Below are 15,339 nucleotides of genomic sequence, written 5' to 3'. Positions count from 1 at the left end.
TGTTAATATAAACTTTTAGTCCATATATGCATGCCACAGTTTGATCCTGTTCAAAGTATTAAATTGCCTGCATTATTGTAAGTCTGCTTTGGCAAGAATATATCCTGGCATAGACCTGTCTTGTGACAGATGCAAAATAGTGCCTCCGACCCTCTATCATATGTTTTGGCGGTGTTCTAAACTAGATCCCTTCTGGTCTTTGTTCTTTGATTTATTCTCTAAATTATTTAATAAAACGATTTCTCCTTGCCCCCTAAGAGTTATTTTTGGTGCGAGTCTAGTAAACATTTCTGTAACCACACCTCAGCACAAGGTTCAAGAATTCTCCGCCTTAATGGCTTGGTGGTTGATAATGCTGAACTGGAATAATGATGCTCCACCCACCCATACTCAACTCATAAGTAATATTATGTTCAATCGCTAACTGGAAAAGATCAGGTATTCTGTAAATTGTGCTCTTCTGAACTTTCACAGGACCTGGGATGGTTTTATTAATCTTGTGAAGCAATTAAAGTAAACATGCATCCAAGAAAATTCAATAAAAGTAATTTTGAAAAAAAAAAAGTATGTTGAGTTAAAAGAACCCACATCACCCTCTGCAGGAATAATTTAGGAAGCCCAGTACTTTGTAATCCAATACGTTTCTCATAATAAAAAAAAGGCTAAGGCAAAACAGGCTGACAGAGAAGAAAAAGTTAAGAAGGTTGAGAAAAGATTAAAAAGACACTTTGATGTTGAGCACCTGAGTGCTAACACAACTTCAATATGATTACAATAACTTCTGTCATAGACATTTATAATAAGACAAAAGTATTTTGAATCAGGAGATTAAACTGGTAGACTTCTGGCAAACAGCATTAAACAGAACTATCAGTGAAGAAATTATTGAGGTTATTAAAGGACTCAGAAAAGCCCCAGGGCCAGATGGCTTCACAGCCAATTTTTTTGAAGTGTTATGCCTCTGAACTGACACCTTTTTTACTCAATATGCACAGTGTAGCGTTTGTGAGGGGGATCTACCAGATATGTTATCAAAAGCTTTAATTACACTTATTCTTATTTGTAAGAACAATTGTCCGGTCTCCTTTATTCCATTAGATACTAAGATTCTGTCTAAAGTTCTTGGAGAATAACATCTTTGTTAGGTTTTCGTTTGGTGGACCCCAAAATGCAGAGACTGACACAAACCAAAATAGTCTTAACAAAAATATATTTAATTCTCCAACAAAAAAGGAGCAGGTAGTAAGGGCAGGGAGCTGGCTGGCTTGAAGATCTAGACGACAGGGAACTCTGACAAGTAGAACAAAAACAGGAGGCACACCAGCGAGAACTAGAAAATAAGAGGAAACAAGATCAGTCCAAAAGGAACAAAACAAAGGCTAGAAGCTACAAACAATTTGCTGTGAGCAAACATGACTCTACCGAACAAGACGGAATTATCTGGCAGAGTAGTGGAGTGCAAGCCAGGCTTTTATGGAGGAGTTGATGAGATTGAAGTCAGGTGTGCCTCGTCTGCTGCATGGAGGAGCCAGCCACACCCCCTGCCACTCACATACCTGCAGAAGGAAAAACACAGAAGAGGGAGGGGGAGAAAAGACAACACAAAAAACTACACCAGAAACCTCACAATCTTTACTGCATGGAGATCAGGTGGGTTTTATTCAAAAATGTAGTTTGGTAGATAATATAAGCGCTTTGTTAATATTATGTGGGCAGTGGGCATCAATTGCTGCTGTTTCGCTTGATACCGAAAAAGCGTTTGATAGGGTTGAAAGGACATTTTCGTTTTGGACCTTCGAAATGTTGGGTTTGGAAATAATTTTATTATGTGGGTGCATCTCTTGAACAGCTGTTCAGACTAATGGGTATATAGCCATATAATTTGAGTTGGGGAGAGGTACGCGGCAGGGGTCACAACTTAGCATTCTATTTTGTAATGAAGCCTCTAACTGCTGCAATTAGGAGTGATGATAATTTTCCATGAGTAACGTTGGTTACTTTTATCCAATGGTTTCATCCACAAAATGTTGATGTATGCTGACGATATCCTTTTAATGGTCTCAGACCCTACGGTATCGATACCCTCTTTATTGAAGACAATTTAATCATTTTCAAAGTTCTCAGGATACAAGGGACGAATTTAGAGGCTCTGCCTTAAACAAAGTACTGTCTGACTGCACTTTTCCAAGTAGGTAGATTAAAATGCCCTAAGCAGAGGTTAAAATATCTAGGAATTCTTTCTCCCCTGTATTGGAAGATATACGTACTTAAGGTAAACTTTGAGCCCTTAATGCAGAGATCAGATATTTATTTAAGATGGTGGTCATCTCTGTTTATGTCTTTATGGGGTAAAGTTAACAATGTCAAAATAAATTGTGTACCATGGATTAATTACTTGCTTCAGTCTCTCCCACTAGAAATCTCAGGCAATTATCTTAAGTGATTTGCTAGTGTATTTAAAACATTTATCTGGAAAGGGAAGCAGTGGAGAATGAATATGAGGAAATTGCAAAGGCCAGTTAACGGTGGTGGTTTAGGTTTCCCACATGTGTTATATTATTAATTTGCATTTAGTCTGAGGCATTTGGGACATTAGGAATTGCCTCCAGAGAGAGCTCCCCCATTGTACATTATAGAGCGGTCTGTATCAGCCCCTCTCCCTCTGTTTTCCTGTTTGTCTACTAAATCAAATAATCAATCTAAGAGTCATCCAATTATATCTTATCTTCAACACACATAGAGGAAGGTTTCAGGGCTGATAGAGTTTGATCCTTTCTTCAACTATACAGGTTGTTACAAAAGGCTTCTGAGTCAAGTATACATTCTCCAAAGTCAGCAGATAAGTTAAAAGTATGCAAGTATTGAGGGAAGGACATGAAGCCATCAAATATCACAGGATGCTCATGGAATATGGAGGAAGTGGCATCGCCCTCAGAGTTTCCTGGGAAAGAGACCTGGGGGAATCATATGATGAGCAGGGGTGGGTCAAGATTGTTGGCAACTTCTGCATTATGTCAAGGGATCTGAAGTTGAGGCTTATTCAATTTAAAATTCTGCATTGATTTTATTGGCTCTTCAGACTTGGCTTAAGGGATTCAATGACCTGCTGGAAGTGTGGTGTAGGTGACGGTACACTGGTACATGTACTCTGGTCATGCCACATGATTAGTCAATATTGGGGCAAGATCCATGGTTGCATTGTCAGTTTTGTAAAAAGGCAATTTGTGTTTTTCCTAATCTCTACATTTCTGGAGACTGTACAGTATTATCTGCTTTTTTAAAAGCACTGATCCAATGGATACAGACTGTCATTATGATTGGATGACAGATGATCCTCAGGACTTGGAAAATGTCAGGAGAACCTCCTTTTCCTTTGTTTTTCTTCTTCTTCTTTTGTGTGTGTGTGTGTGTGTGTGTATGTGTGTTATGCTAAGCCACCCTACGAAAGAGCATGCTGACCTCTCTTGATTACAGTTTTGTGTGTATGGGAGGGGGTTATCTGTAACAGTTTCTATTATGTATATCTTGTGATATAGTTCAATTGATGTGTGAAATAATTCAAATGAACTGAAAAAAAACGTGTTCAAGTGTTGTGTGAATGTGTGTAATTAAGTGATGTACATGTTTATGGTCTGAAAACTGTTTAACTGTTAATGTATTTTTGTTTCTTGTGTTAATGTTGTTAGAAACAAAATACCAATAAAATATTGGAGAGAAAAACATGACAGTGACAGGCGAACTGGCTGCTTTGTAGCTGAAGGCTGCTGTGTGAACTAATGCCGCTGAGGTGACCTCAGGCCGCTGCCAAAGTTATATGAAAACAGGTGGAATGACAAAGTTCAGGCTGTGTCCCTTAGGAGAACCATGACAAAAGACTCTTAATCTTAATCCCTGCATTCCTTGTAGAATACTCTGCCACAGAATACGCCCAAACTCCCAGAATACTCTGCCACCCCTAACACATAGGTGTGAAGTTTGGGGTGGATAAAAGCAGTTGTCCGCCCTTGTTCTTCCTCTCCACACGTCGACCTCATACATCTGGAGATACCCCTCTGCATCCTGTTTCACAGCACGCTTCTCTTTGTTTAAGAGTTTTGGCGCACAGGTAACCCGAGGCCTTGCAGCAGACCATTGTTCTGAATTCCGAGCTCAGATCATTCACTTGAACGCATCTTCATGAAGAGCGTCTTATTTCAGCCTAATTGAAACAGTGTTGAGAGAGATCGTAAAGATGTCTCGTTCCGTCCTGTAAAGAAAGGACAGCCACAGAGATCACCTCGCTCGATGGAGGACACCACGGCCCCTGCTCGACCTCTGGGACCCGCTGCCATCACCATACAACTGCACGGAGACAGCTGAAGACCATTCCAGCAAAGGACCTTTCTGCTTCTCATCAACCAATGGTTACAAGTGAGGCTTAGTTATAGGTCTGGGCAGTCAGCTTTCGAGAGTGTGTTTAATAACTGAGTTATTATTGTGAAACTGTGATAATATTTGCATAGTATTTGATCACTGCATCTTGGGTTTTGTGCCACACTTGTTTGTTATAATTTTTTGTCCGTAATTTAGTTTATAATAGTTGTTAGATTGAGTTTCATTGATTAACTTGATGTTTCTTTGTTAAATAAATTCTGTTATAATTCAAAGAGCAGTTGTTTGTGGTTTCTGTGTATTTACATTGTGACATAGGCTGGGTGAAAGGGCTTTGTGTTCGGATTTCACACCTTTAATTTAATACAGATTGTTAATTGTCAATGATATTGGTATTTGATTAATTAATTTGAAATTAATATTGTAATCTTTGGTTGTTCCCTGATTTCAGGGTGGTGCTCCAAAGTTTTATTAAACTCAGATTATTAACAAATTATTGATTTATATTAATAATTAAATAAAGTTAATTATTAATGTTAATTTGATAACCAAATTTTACTTTATAAAACCCAACATAATTGTTGAGCAGGTGTTTGCGACTGTAAACCCCAACACAGGCAAGCAGGGTGATCTGTGCACATGAGAAAGACACCATTCTCCCCATCTGAGGTTATTGTTCTATTAGATCAACTTTAACAAGTTACAGATTGATGCTTTAAAGTTAACCCCTCACTTCCCTCTCCACTCTCTCCTCCCCTTCCTTTCCCCTGTGAGCAGCTCTTCCATGCAGCAGTCTCTGTCCGTGGGCTGTAACTCTGACTGCAGGTGTGTCAGGGAGGTGTATAACCCTGTTTGTGGAACTGATGGAGTTATGTATTACTCCCCTTGTCATGCTGGCTGCAGCTCAATCAACCATACCCAGCACCACTCAGGCAGACAGGTGAACACGGCCACACCTGACACACATCAGGGTTTCTTGCATGCAAAATCTGTCTGTCTGTCTGTCTGTCTGTCTGTCTGTCTGTCTGTCTGTCTGTCTGTCTGTCTGTCTGTCTGTCTGTCTCAAAATTCTAATAAAATTCTATTAAACTTCAAAAGGCTTTATTAGAATGGGAAACATACATTCACATCTCTCTCTCTCTTTCTGTCTCCAGGTATACTCTGGATGTAACTGTGTTGTAAGTAATATGTCTCAGACAGACAAAGGTTTGGCTCTGGCAGGAAAGTGTAGCAGCTCGTGTCACCACATGGCAGCATTCCTCTCCCTCTTCTTCATCCTTATCCTCTTCACCTTCCTCAGCAGTATACCAGCTCTGACAGCTACACTCAGGTGAGTCCACGAAGTAGAGACACTCTCAGACTAGTCAAGCAGGTAGAGACGCTCTCAGGCTAGTCAAGCAGGTAGAGACGCTCTCAGGCTAGTCAAGCAGGTAGAGACCCTCTCAGGCTAGTCAAGCAGGTAGAGACACTCTCAGGCTAGTCAAGCAGGTAGAGACACTCTCAGATGAGTACACCAGGTAAAGATGTGCTCAGGTGGACAAACAGATCATTCAAATACTCACCTTCTGCCTCCTGACTACAGTACTGTGATCACTGGTGTGATATTCAAACATTTATGTGATTGGATGGTCACTGATGGCCTTACCGGTGACGTGGTGAATATTAACCTCAGTCAGATTTTCATGTCTGTTTATTGAGAGATTTCTTTCTCTAGATTCATCCACTCACTGTTTCACTTGTTGTAGGAAGGGGCTGCTTAAGTCTAAACACATTTGCACACATACTTAAACCCCCACTGTAAGAGGGACGTCATCAGAAAATGGCCGCTGTGTGAATATCCTTTTTTCACACTTTTTATGTTGATTGCCTGTAAAACTAAACTTATAAAGAAAGTCTTGTTCTTTATCGTCACCACTGGATACAAGAGAAGTTCTGATAGCTCACTCACTGAGGAAACATCATTATATATAGATTATGACTTCAGCACTGAAGAACCTGTATTATCTGAAGTTTTTATCTCACCTTTCTGCTCTTTATAGGTGTGTTCCAGACAGTCAGAGGTCCTTTGGATTGGGCATTCAGTGGATTGTGGTTCGCACATTTGGTAGGTCCCCATGTGTTTTCATTCAATCAGATTCAAACCTTGAATAAGACATCAAACTACACTGAGGTAAGGATCATAAACATTGTTTCTGGTATAACACAGATTCATTTATTAGGGTGGTCAAGATACCAGAATTATAAACTAAGATATTGTTTGAATAGAAATGAAAAGAATCAGGATCTGTTAGATACCACAACAACAAAAATAGAAATTTAAGACACCGCTCAGCTGTGACGACAGAGTCAGTCTTTCATAGCAGCACCACGTCCTCGCCCATTTGTCTGTTTGGAATATTCGCATACCGAGTTTTATTTTTACCGTTTAATGTCATGTTGGATCTCTATAAAGTTATCGGAATTGCACTCAACTCAGCTCTTGCATTGGAAGCTGCCAGCCATAGGACACTTACCTACAGCTGGGAGGATCTAATACAGGGGTGCTCAATACGTCGATCGCGATCTACCAGTCGATCGCGAAGGCAGTGTGGGTAGATCGCAAAGCATTATAAAGTAGACGTCAGCCTATTGTCCGTCCTCACGATGAAAAAAAAAAACGCCTCTGCGCCTCCGCATTTTCCTCTTAAGTTTCGTTTCATTCAAACCGAAAGTAAAGACGGTCGCGATGTGACTGTATTTGCTGAATGAATATTAAAATATGTAACGTAGTGTTAAAAGGCTGCGTCAGTCAAGTTATCATTTGTTGCAGCAAGAAAGGCAGAAGATCAGGCAGAGAGGAGGAAAGGTGAGAACTGTAATAAGCTAAGAGAATGAGAAACCGACAGATGAAACATAAAAAATAGAGATGTAAATGTAGCTTAGGCTGGAAAACTAAAGGATATGCAATCAATCGGAATATTTCAAGGCCATGTTCAGTCACAGCATGACTTATCCATCAATAATATTATTTGAGTGGATTAAGTAATAATGTAACTAAACATGGCATTACAGTTAAAGAAGTTTAGGAATATAAGGCCTAAAACCATCTTTCCATAAAGTAAAAGTTACCACCGATCATGAATCAAGACATGACCACTTCACAGTAATAGAGCCAAAATCCTAGGACCTTCTGAAAAGCCCTCCCTTTTCAAGAACCTACAGCTACATCAAGATTACCAGAGCCCCCAGGGGGCTGGGGCCACAAGCAGTTGCCTGCCTTGAAAGTCGACAAGCAGGGCCTTTTGAATATACCATGGGATCCAGTCAAGTTCAATCCCATGAAAAAACATGGAACCTAGCCAATAGGATAAGCATTGAGGATTGTAGTCTGTAGGTGACGCAGTGGTCTTGGGGTGCTGATCCCCAAAAGTATAGACTAAAATTTGAAATTAGATAATTAGCTTTTTTTAATTGTTTGAAAATGTGTGGTATTGCAAACAATAAAAAATGTTGACACCCTCAGATATACTGACCCATCCTGTTTCTGTTTGATTAGGAGGTATCCCTGGACCTATAGTGTTTGGGTCAGTCATCGATCTGTCCTGTTTGCTGTGGCAGGATCAGTGTGGAGAGCAGGGCTCCTGTTATCTGTACCACAACTCAGCCATGAGCCAATACACACTGATTGCAGGCATCATCTATAAGGTCAGAATTATAATAATACACACTGATAGTATCATTATTATCATTCTTTGAGCTACCTGCAGTTGACCCCTCAACTGGCTCCTCCTACTGTCTTGTCACCTGTTCACAGGTGTTGGGGATGATGTTCTTCCTGATAGCCAGTGTGCTGTATACGCCTCCTCCTCAGTCTCCTCACAGCAGCTGTGACAGCACCGACATCGGAGCAGGAGACCTGAGCGACCTGCCAACCAAAGACCTGCCTGAGGACGGAGTCATCGTCAACCTGCATGCCAGGTTATGACATCACAAGCCAAGGCCCTTAACCTGACTGATTGTGAGAGTGTGTGTGGGGCCTCTTTACACTGATAGTCTTCTGACAGCCATAATGACATATAAACACAAAATCACACAAACAAACAGACACACTCAGCTTGTTGCCAACTAAGGATTTACATAGTCAAGCCTGACTCATCAAATTTCACTTACAGTTGACGGATAATTGATAGTTTTGTTGATGCTTTTTGTGTTCATTGTTTCAGATTAATTTTAGTTTAACCACACCATCAAATGGTTTGTTTTATAATCTTGGAATGACCAATTATTCTACGATAGGACTTGATCCATTCTTTTTCTCACTCCATAAGTCTGCATTAATGTGATGACGATATTAAACATGTCCAATACAGAAGACACACAACCTGTTGGCCCAATGACTGCAGGTCAAACCACCACATCAACCACAATCTACACATCTGTCAGACCACCACATCAACCACAATCTACACATCTGTCAGACCACCACATCAACCACAATCTACACATCTGTCAGACCACCACATCAACCACAATCTACGCATCTGTCAGACCACCACATCAACCACAATCTACACATCTGTCAGACCACCACATCAACCACAATCTACACATCTGTCAGACCACCACATCAACCACAATCTACACATCTGTCAGACCACCACATCAACCACAATCTACGCATCTGTCAGACAAACAATGTATTTTAACCATTTGAAGATTAACAGAACTCATCTGATCATAATAATCCACCAAAAGGAGTCCTTTTAAATCCAATAAAATCCTTTAAAGGTCCCATATTCTTCCCTTTTTGGGGTTCAGGTTACCCTAGCCCCAAAAAGGTTAGGGTAACCCTTACCTTAACCATATGCACAAGGCACCTGAGAAACAAACTAAAGAGCATCTAAAACCAGTAAAAGAAGAATATGGGGCCTTTAATGCAAACACATAAAATCCATAAAGATCCAAAGAACTGAATAAAAAACTCTGCTAATCTGCTGACGCTTTGATGATACCTCATAACGGCTTGAGACAACAGCCAATGAGAGCCTTTTTGAAAGGATGTGCCTCCCCGTGTTCTAACAGTCAATCACACATTTCTTGTGGCCAATGAAATCATTTAAACATGAATCTGCAACTTCTATCAGTACTTTGGGTTGATGTCTTCATGGACACACTAAGGAGACTGACTGAGACATAAACACACAGACACACAATGTGACATCACAATCATATTGTTTTTCCCTGATTAAAGCAGTCTTACTTTTTTCCTCTTCTCTGGGTTAGGGTTATCGGCATACAGTGGGTTTGGGCTAGGGGTATACAGTGGGGCATTCTGGGATGCAGCCTGTTGGTTGCTGTGGCAATGAAGTGATGGATTTGAGAACTCTTAATCACTCTGTGTAGGTCATTCCAGATTTGTGTTTGTTTACCACCTTATTCAGCTGATTTTTGTTTATTGTGACACAACATGATGTCATCGCCATGTAAAGGTGTAAACTATTGTTAAATAATCTGTTGATTTTTATGTTTTGTTTTCTTGGGTACTTTTTATAAGAAATCATGAAAATGTTTAATAATTAAAAAATGAAACCTGATGAATGTTTGTCTCTAATTATTTAAAATGTGTGCGTCTCTGAGTGGATGTGTTTGTGTGTGTGTCTGTGTAAATAAAAAGAATAAATTTTTATTTATGGGCGCCTTTCATGACACTCAAGGCCGCCTTACAGTAGAATAAAACAAATCAATTAAACACAAACACAATCAACTACAAAAAAACCCCAATACTGAGGTGTACATGGTCATACAGAATGTGTTTGTTATGATACACACAGTGTATAATGTTTGGACCAAGACACATGACTCAGAGACAGGTTGTACAAAAAAGATTAAAGACACATTAAAAAATGTTCTTTAGTGTACAAACTAAAGGTGAACAAATGAGGGTGCTGAAATAATGCAAAGTCCACACTCTCCTGTGAGTGGTGAGATTAGTGATGATCCTGGTGAATGTCCTGAAGGTCAAACATGTGTGAAGAGAGTGCAGAGTTGAAGAGCAGCACGAGAAAACCATGAGAAAAACATACATTCACGAAGAAATACACTCCAGCCAAGATTCAAGGTTACGATACCACTGGAGAATAATCAGTCAATAATCCAGCGAGGAGTGATGGTCAAGTCCTGAGTTATATACTGATGGTTGATGAGATGATGAGGTACACCTGGCTGCCACGCCTGCCAGATGCACCTCTAATTACACAATTGACACACACCCCTGTGTGTGTCAATTGTGTCACTACTGCTTAAAATGATTATAATAACTAAAATATAAATTAAGTGTAGTGTCCTCCTGTAGGGGATCAATGATTTTAAATAAATTGACTTTCTCTGATGCTGTGTGAGTGAGCAGTGCTACCTTTATACCTGTACAGGTGTACCTGTATCTTCAGAGCCTCTGTCCTAACACATTCATTGTTATTCACATTCAAATCTTTGAAACAGTCGTTTTCTCCCTCAGGGATCCTGAAATAAAGCAGTGCACAGATTAAATCTGCTCCATGTCTGACTGTTTGACCTCCGCACGCTTCATTAATCAACATAATGAGCCCGTCTGCACATATTATCGTCACCTATCAGGTACGAGGCGTGTAAAGAGTCACATCACGTCTGAGCACAGAGACATGTTCCTGTAGGCCTAAGATGAGATCAAACCTGTCGGAGCCGCATAGGAAACAAGAACATGTATTCTTTTGTGTAAAAGGAAGAAGAAATACTTTATTCAATTAAATGTCACTGTCTATTGTAGAGAGCGAGGCAGGGGAGATACACCCGTCTGTCAGAACTACAAATCCCACCTCACTCCTGTCTGTCAGAACTACAAATCACACCTCACTCCTGTCTGTCAGAACTACAAATCACACCTCACTCCTGTCTGTCAGAACTACAAATCACACCTCACTCCCGTCTGTCAGAACTACAAATCACATCTCACTCCTGTCTGTCAGAACTACAAATCACACCTCACTCCTGTCTGTCAGAACTACAAATCACAGCCTCACTCCTGTCTGTCAGAACTACAAATCACACCTCACTCCTGTCTGTCAGAACTACAAATCACACCTCACTCCTGTCTGTCAGAACTACAAATCACACCTCACTCCTGTCTGTCAGAACTACAAATCACACCTCACTCCTGTCTGTCAGAACGACAAATCACACCTCACTCCTGTCTGTCAGAACTACAAATCACACCTCACTCCTGTCTGTCAGAACTACAAATCACACCTCACTCCTGTCTGTCAGAACTACAAATCACACCTCACTCCTGTCTGTCAGAACTACAAATCACACCTCACTCCTGTCTGTCAGAACTACAAATCACAGCCTCACTCCTGTCTGTCAGAACTACAAATACACAGACACACACACACACAATCTCACACAAAAATAAGGAGAGGGGGTTTGGCTATAACACTTCTCACGCCAACATCATCATCAGGGATCAAACTGAGCGACTTGTAGCGATACGTAACTCTGTATAAAGGGGCGGAGCTTATAGACATTGATTCTGATCTTCATGTGAACATTTGCAATGACAGGTTTCATGTTAACCCTTTCCACACGCTCGGAGTGCATGTCACTGTGTTGCCCTGTGATCAAGAAAACAGCAGGGGTCACAGAGTGAAATTAAAGGAAGTGCTTCAGGAAATCGAGCAGACCGAGGAAGCGTCTGTGCCCTCGTGTTACTCTGTCCGTGGTTATAATTTCCTGTGTCTCCCAGAATCTGCCCGTCCAATTAGCAGCATGTTTGTTTTTCATGAAGAGAAATAAAGGAATGTGCTGCTAAACTATGGAAGTGTATATGATCAAACAACCTTCGACCCTGACATCCCTGTGTGGCAGCTCACTCACAAATGTTTCTGTAAATCCTGCAGCCTGTCCGTCTCACAGAGCAAATGAATCAATAGACCCAGGACATAAACACACTGAGCTGGAGAGACGGTTCGAGCGCCTCCGAGCAGCAGAACTCGTCTTTACGTCTATGTCCTCCACGGTGCTCACATTCAATCATGGCACAGAAATCATCTCATCACCTTGAATATAGGGGACATTATTATGAGCATTGTTGTATTTCTTTTACAATGATGAACATAATTTTAAAATGTCAGTTTTGTGACCAGCTCAGCTTCAAACCTCTCCGTCATAGAGTTAGGTAAACTAGATCAAGCTGTTACTGTAGAAGTTGTAGTGTGAGAGCTTTAATCTTCTGTCCACTGTCTTCACTGCCTGAATCTTCCTCTCCATCTTCATCCTCCTCTCCATCCTCCTCTCCATTCTCATCCTCCTCTTCATCCTCCTCTCCATCCTCCTCTCCATTCTCATCCTCCTCTTCATCCTCATCCTCCTCTTCATCCTCCTCTCCATCCTCCTCTCCATCTTCATCCTCCTCTCCATCCTCCTCTCCATTCTCATCCTCCTCTCCATCCTCCTCTTCATCCTCCTCTCCATCCTCCTCTTCATCCTCCTCTCCATCCTCCTCTCCATCCTCCTCTCCATCCTCCTCTTCATCCTCATCCTCCTCTTCATCCTCCTCTCCATCCTCCTCTCCATTCTCATTCTCATCCTCCTCTTCATCCTCATCCTCCTCTTCATCCTCATCCTCCTCTCCATCCTCCTCTCCATTCTCATTCTCATCCTCCTCTTCATCCTCATCCTCCTCTTCATCCTCATCCTCCTCTCCATCCTCCTCTCCATTCTCATTCTCATCCTCCTCTTCATCCTCCTCTCCATCCTCCTCTCCATTCTCATCCTCCTCTCCATCCTCCTCTTCATCCTCCTCTCCATTCTCATCCTCCTCTTCATCCTCCTCTTCATCCTCCTCTCCATCCTCCTCTCCATCCTCCTCTCCATCCTCCTCTCCATTCTCATCCTCCTCTTCATCCTCCTCTTCATCCTCCTCTCCATCCTCCTCTCCATTCTCATCCTCCTCTCCATCCTCCTCCTCCTCTTCCTCCTCTCCATCCTCCTCTCCATCCTCCTCTCCCTTCTCATCCTCCTCTTCATCCTCCTCTCCATCCTCCTCTTCATCCTCCTCTCCATTCTCATCCTCCTCTTCATCCTCCTCTTCATCCTCCTCTCCATCCTCCTCTCCATTCTCATCCTCCTCTTCATCCTCCTCTTCATCCTCCTCTCCATCCTCCTCTCCATTCTCATCCTCCTCTTCCTCCTCCTCCTCTTCCTCCTCTCCATCCTCTTGTCCTTCCTCATCCTCCTCTTGATCCATCTAACCTCGATGTGATGAGCTCACACAAATCCTAACAGTTTTTTAGGGACCGAAGCACTGACCAGTGCGAAGGACCCTATTGTAACCCTAATGATTATTAGGGACCGAAGCACTGACCAGTGCGAAGGACCCTATTGTAACCCTAATGATTATTAGGGACCGAAGCACTGACCAGTGCGAAGGACCCTATTGTAACCCTAATGATTATTAGGGACCGAAGCACTGACCAGTGCGAAGGACCCTATTGTAACCCTAATGATTATTAGGGACCGAAGCACTGACCAGTGCGAAGGAACCTATTGTAACCCAAATGATTTTTTTTTTTTTTTTTTGTACCGCCTCTTTGGAGCCATTTTTGACGGCTTGAACGTGAATGAAAACTCATCAAAATCTCCAACGTCATCGGGTCTGGTGTAAAATTTGATATTTTCGTCATTTCGTAAAAAAGATTCGCAAAATGACTCTGTGGCGCCCCCTTCAAATTTTCAAAAGGGCCTCCCCATTGAGGTTTTTTCATTGTACGTGTACGAAATTTTTTAGGCACATTCAGCATGCGAGATCTCACATAAAATCCTCTTACACCCATAGTCAAAACCAAACAGGAAGTCCGCCATATTTTTTTTCAATGGCGAAAATTCGCGTTTCACAGGTTAGCTATTTGAACGAACTCCTACAACAGCGTTTATCCCATTGACACAATGAGAATGTCAGTGTGTTCTCGACATGTTGAAGATCTCTTGTTGTGCTCTGCACGTTATTTCGTTAATGGGCGTGGTCATACGGACGCGTTGTTCGTCACAAACAGGAAGTAGTTTGTTATGGGTCTTAATATAGTCATACATTCATCAACCATCATACACATGATCCCAGTGGAAAAATTAAACTTGTCATGTTGTTATAATAAGTGGGCGTGGCTAAATGACTCAGTGGCGCCACCTTGAAATTTTCAAAAAGGCCTCCCCATTGAGGTTTTTTTGTCCTACGTGCATGAATTTTTTTAGGCTCCTTAAGTATGTCAGGAGATACATAAAATCCTCTCACACCCATCGACATAACCAAACAGGAAGTCCGCCATATTTTGTTGAATGCAACAAAAATGGCCGAAACTCCTCTTTCACAGGTTAGCTATTTGAACGAACTCCTACAACAGCGTTTATCCGATCATCGTAAACTCAGTGTCAGTGTGTTCTAGACATGTTGAAGATCTCTCGTTGTGCTCTGCACGTTATTTCGTTTAAGGGCGTGGCCATGGCGTACCATCAAACATTGATGTCGCGGCTCACCCATATTTTACCTTTCTGAAAGGCCTCCCTATAGAGGTTTTATTCTTTTACATGCATGACAATTTTTTGGTACGTTCATAATGTCAGGACCTACAAAAAATCCTCTCACACCCATAGTCAATACTAAACAGGAAGTCCGCCATATTTTTTTTTAATGGCGAAAATTCGCGTTTCACAGGTTAGCTATTTGAACGAACTCCTCCAAAAGCAATTATCCGATTGACACAATGAGAATGTCAGTGTGTTCTCGACATGTTGAAGATCTCTCGTTGTGCTCTGCACGTTATTTCCTCAATGGGCGTGGTCATACGGACGCGTTGTTCGTCACAAACAGGAAGTAGTTTGTTATGAGTCTTAATATAGGCGTAGAGTCACCAAACATCAGACACATGATCCCTGGGGAAAAATTAAACTTGTCATGTTGTT

At 41.5% G+C, this 15,339-nt stretch overlaps 1 protein-coding gene across 4 annotated transcripts in view; it reads left to right on the top strand.

Annotated features, from left to right (window-relative positions):
• slco4a1 (solute carrier organic anion transporter family, member 4A1) overlaps window positions 1-9,944 on the top strand; it is a 39,315-nt gene extending 29,371 nt beyond the window's left edge. For 3 of the 4 annotated variants that reach the window (XM_079358656.1, XM_079358654.1, XM_079358655.1), the window contains exons 8-12: window positions 5,149-5,311; window positions 5,526-5,701; window positions 6,411-6,475; window positions 7,907-8,055; window positions 8,165-9,944. In XM_079358656.1, the coding sequence (XP_079214782.1) occupies window positions 5,149-5,311; window positions 5,526-5,701; window positions 6,411-6,475; window positions 7,907-8,055; window positions 8,165-8,335 (724 nt within the window). In that variant the 3' untranslated portion in view covers window positions 8,336-9,944. Of the gene's footprint in view, window positions 1-5,148; window positions 5,312-5,525; window positions 5,715-5,830; window positions 6,476-7,906; window positions 8,056-8,164 lie in introns of those variants that run through there. The other variant, XR_013780348.1, reaches the window with a different exon arrangement.
• The last annotated feature ends 5,395 nt before the right edge of the window (window positions 9,945-15,339 follow it).

The sequence above is a fragment of the Symphodus melops genome, assembly GCF_947650265.1.
Source record: "Symphodus melops genome assembly, chromosome: 13".
NCBI lineage: Eukaryota > Metazoa > Chordata > Actinopteri > Labriformes > Labridae > Symphodus > Symphodus melops.
This window is presented reverse-complemented; position numbering and strand designations above follow the sequence as displayed.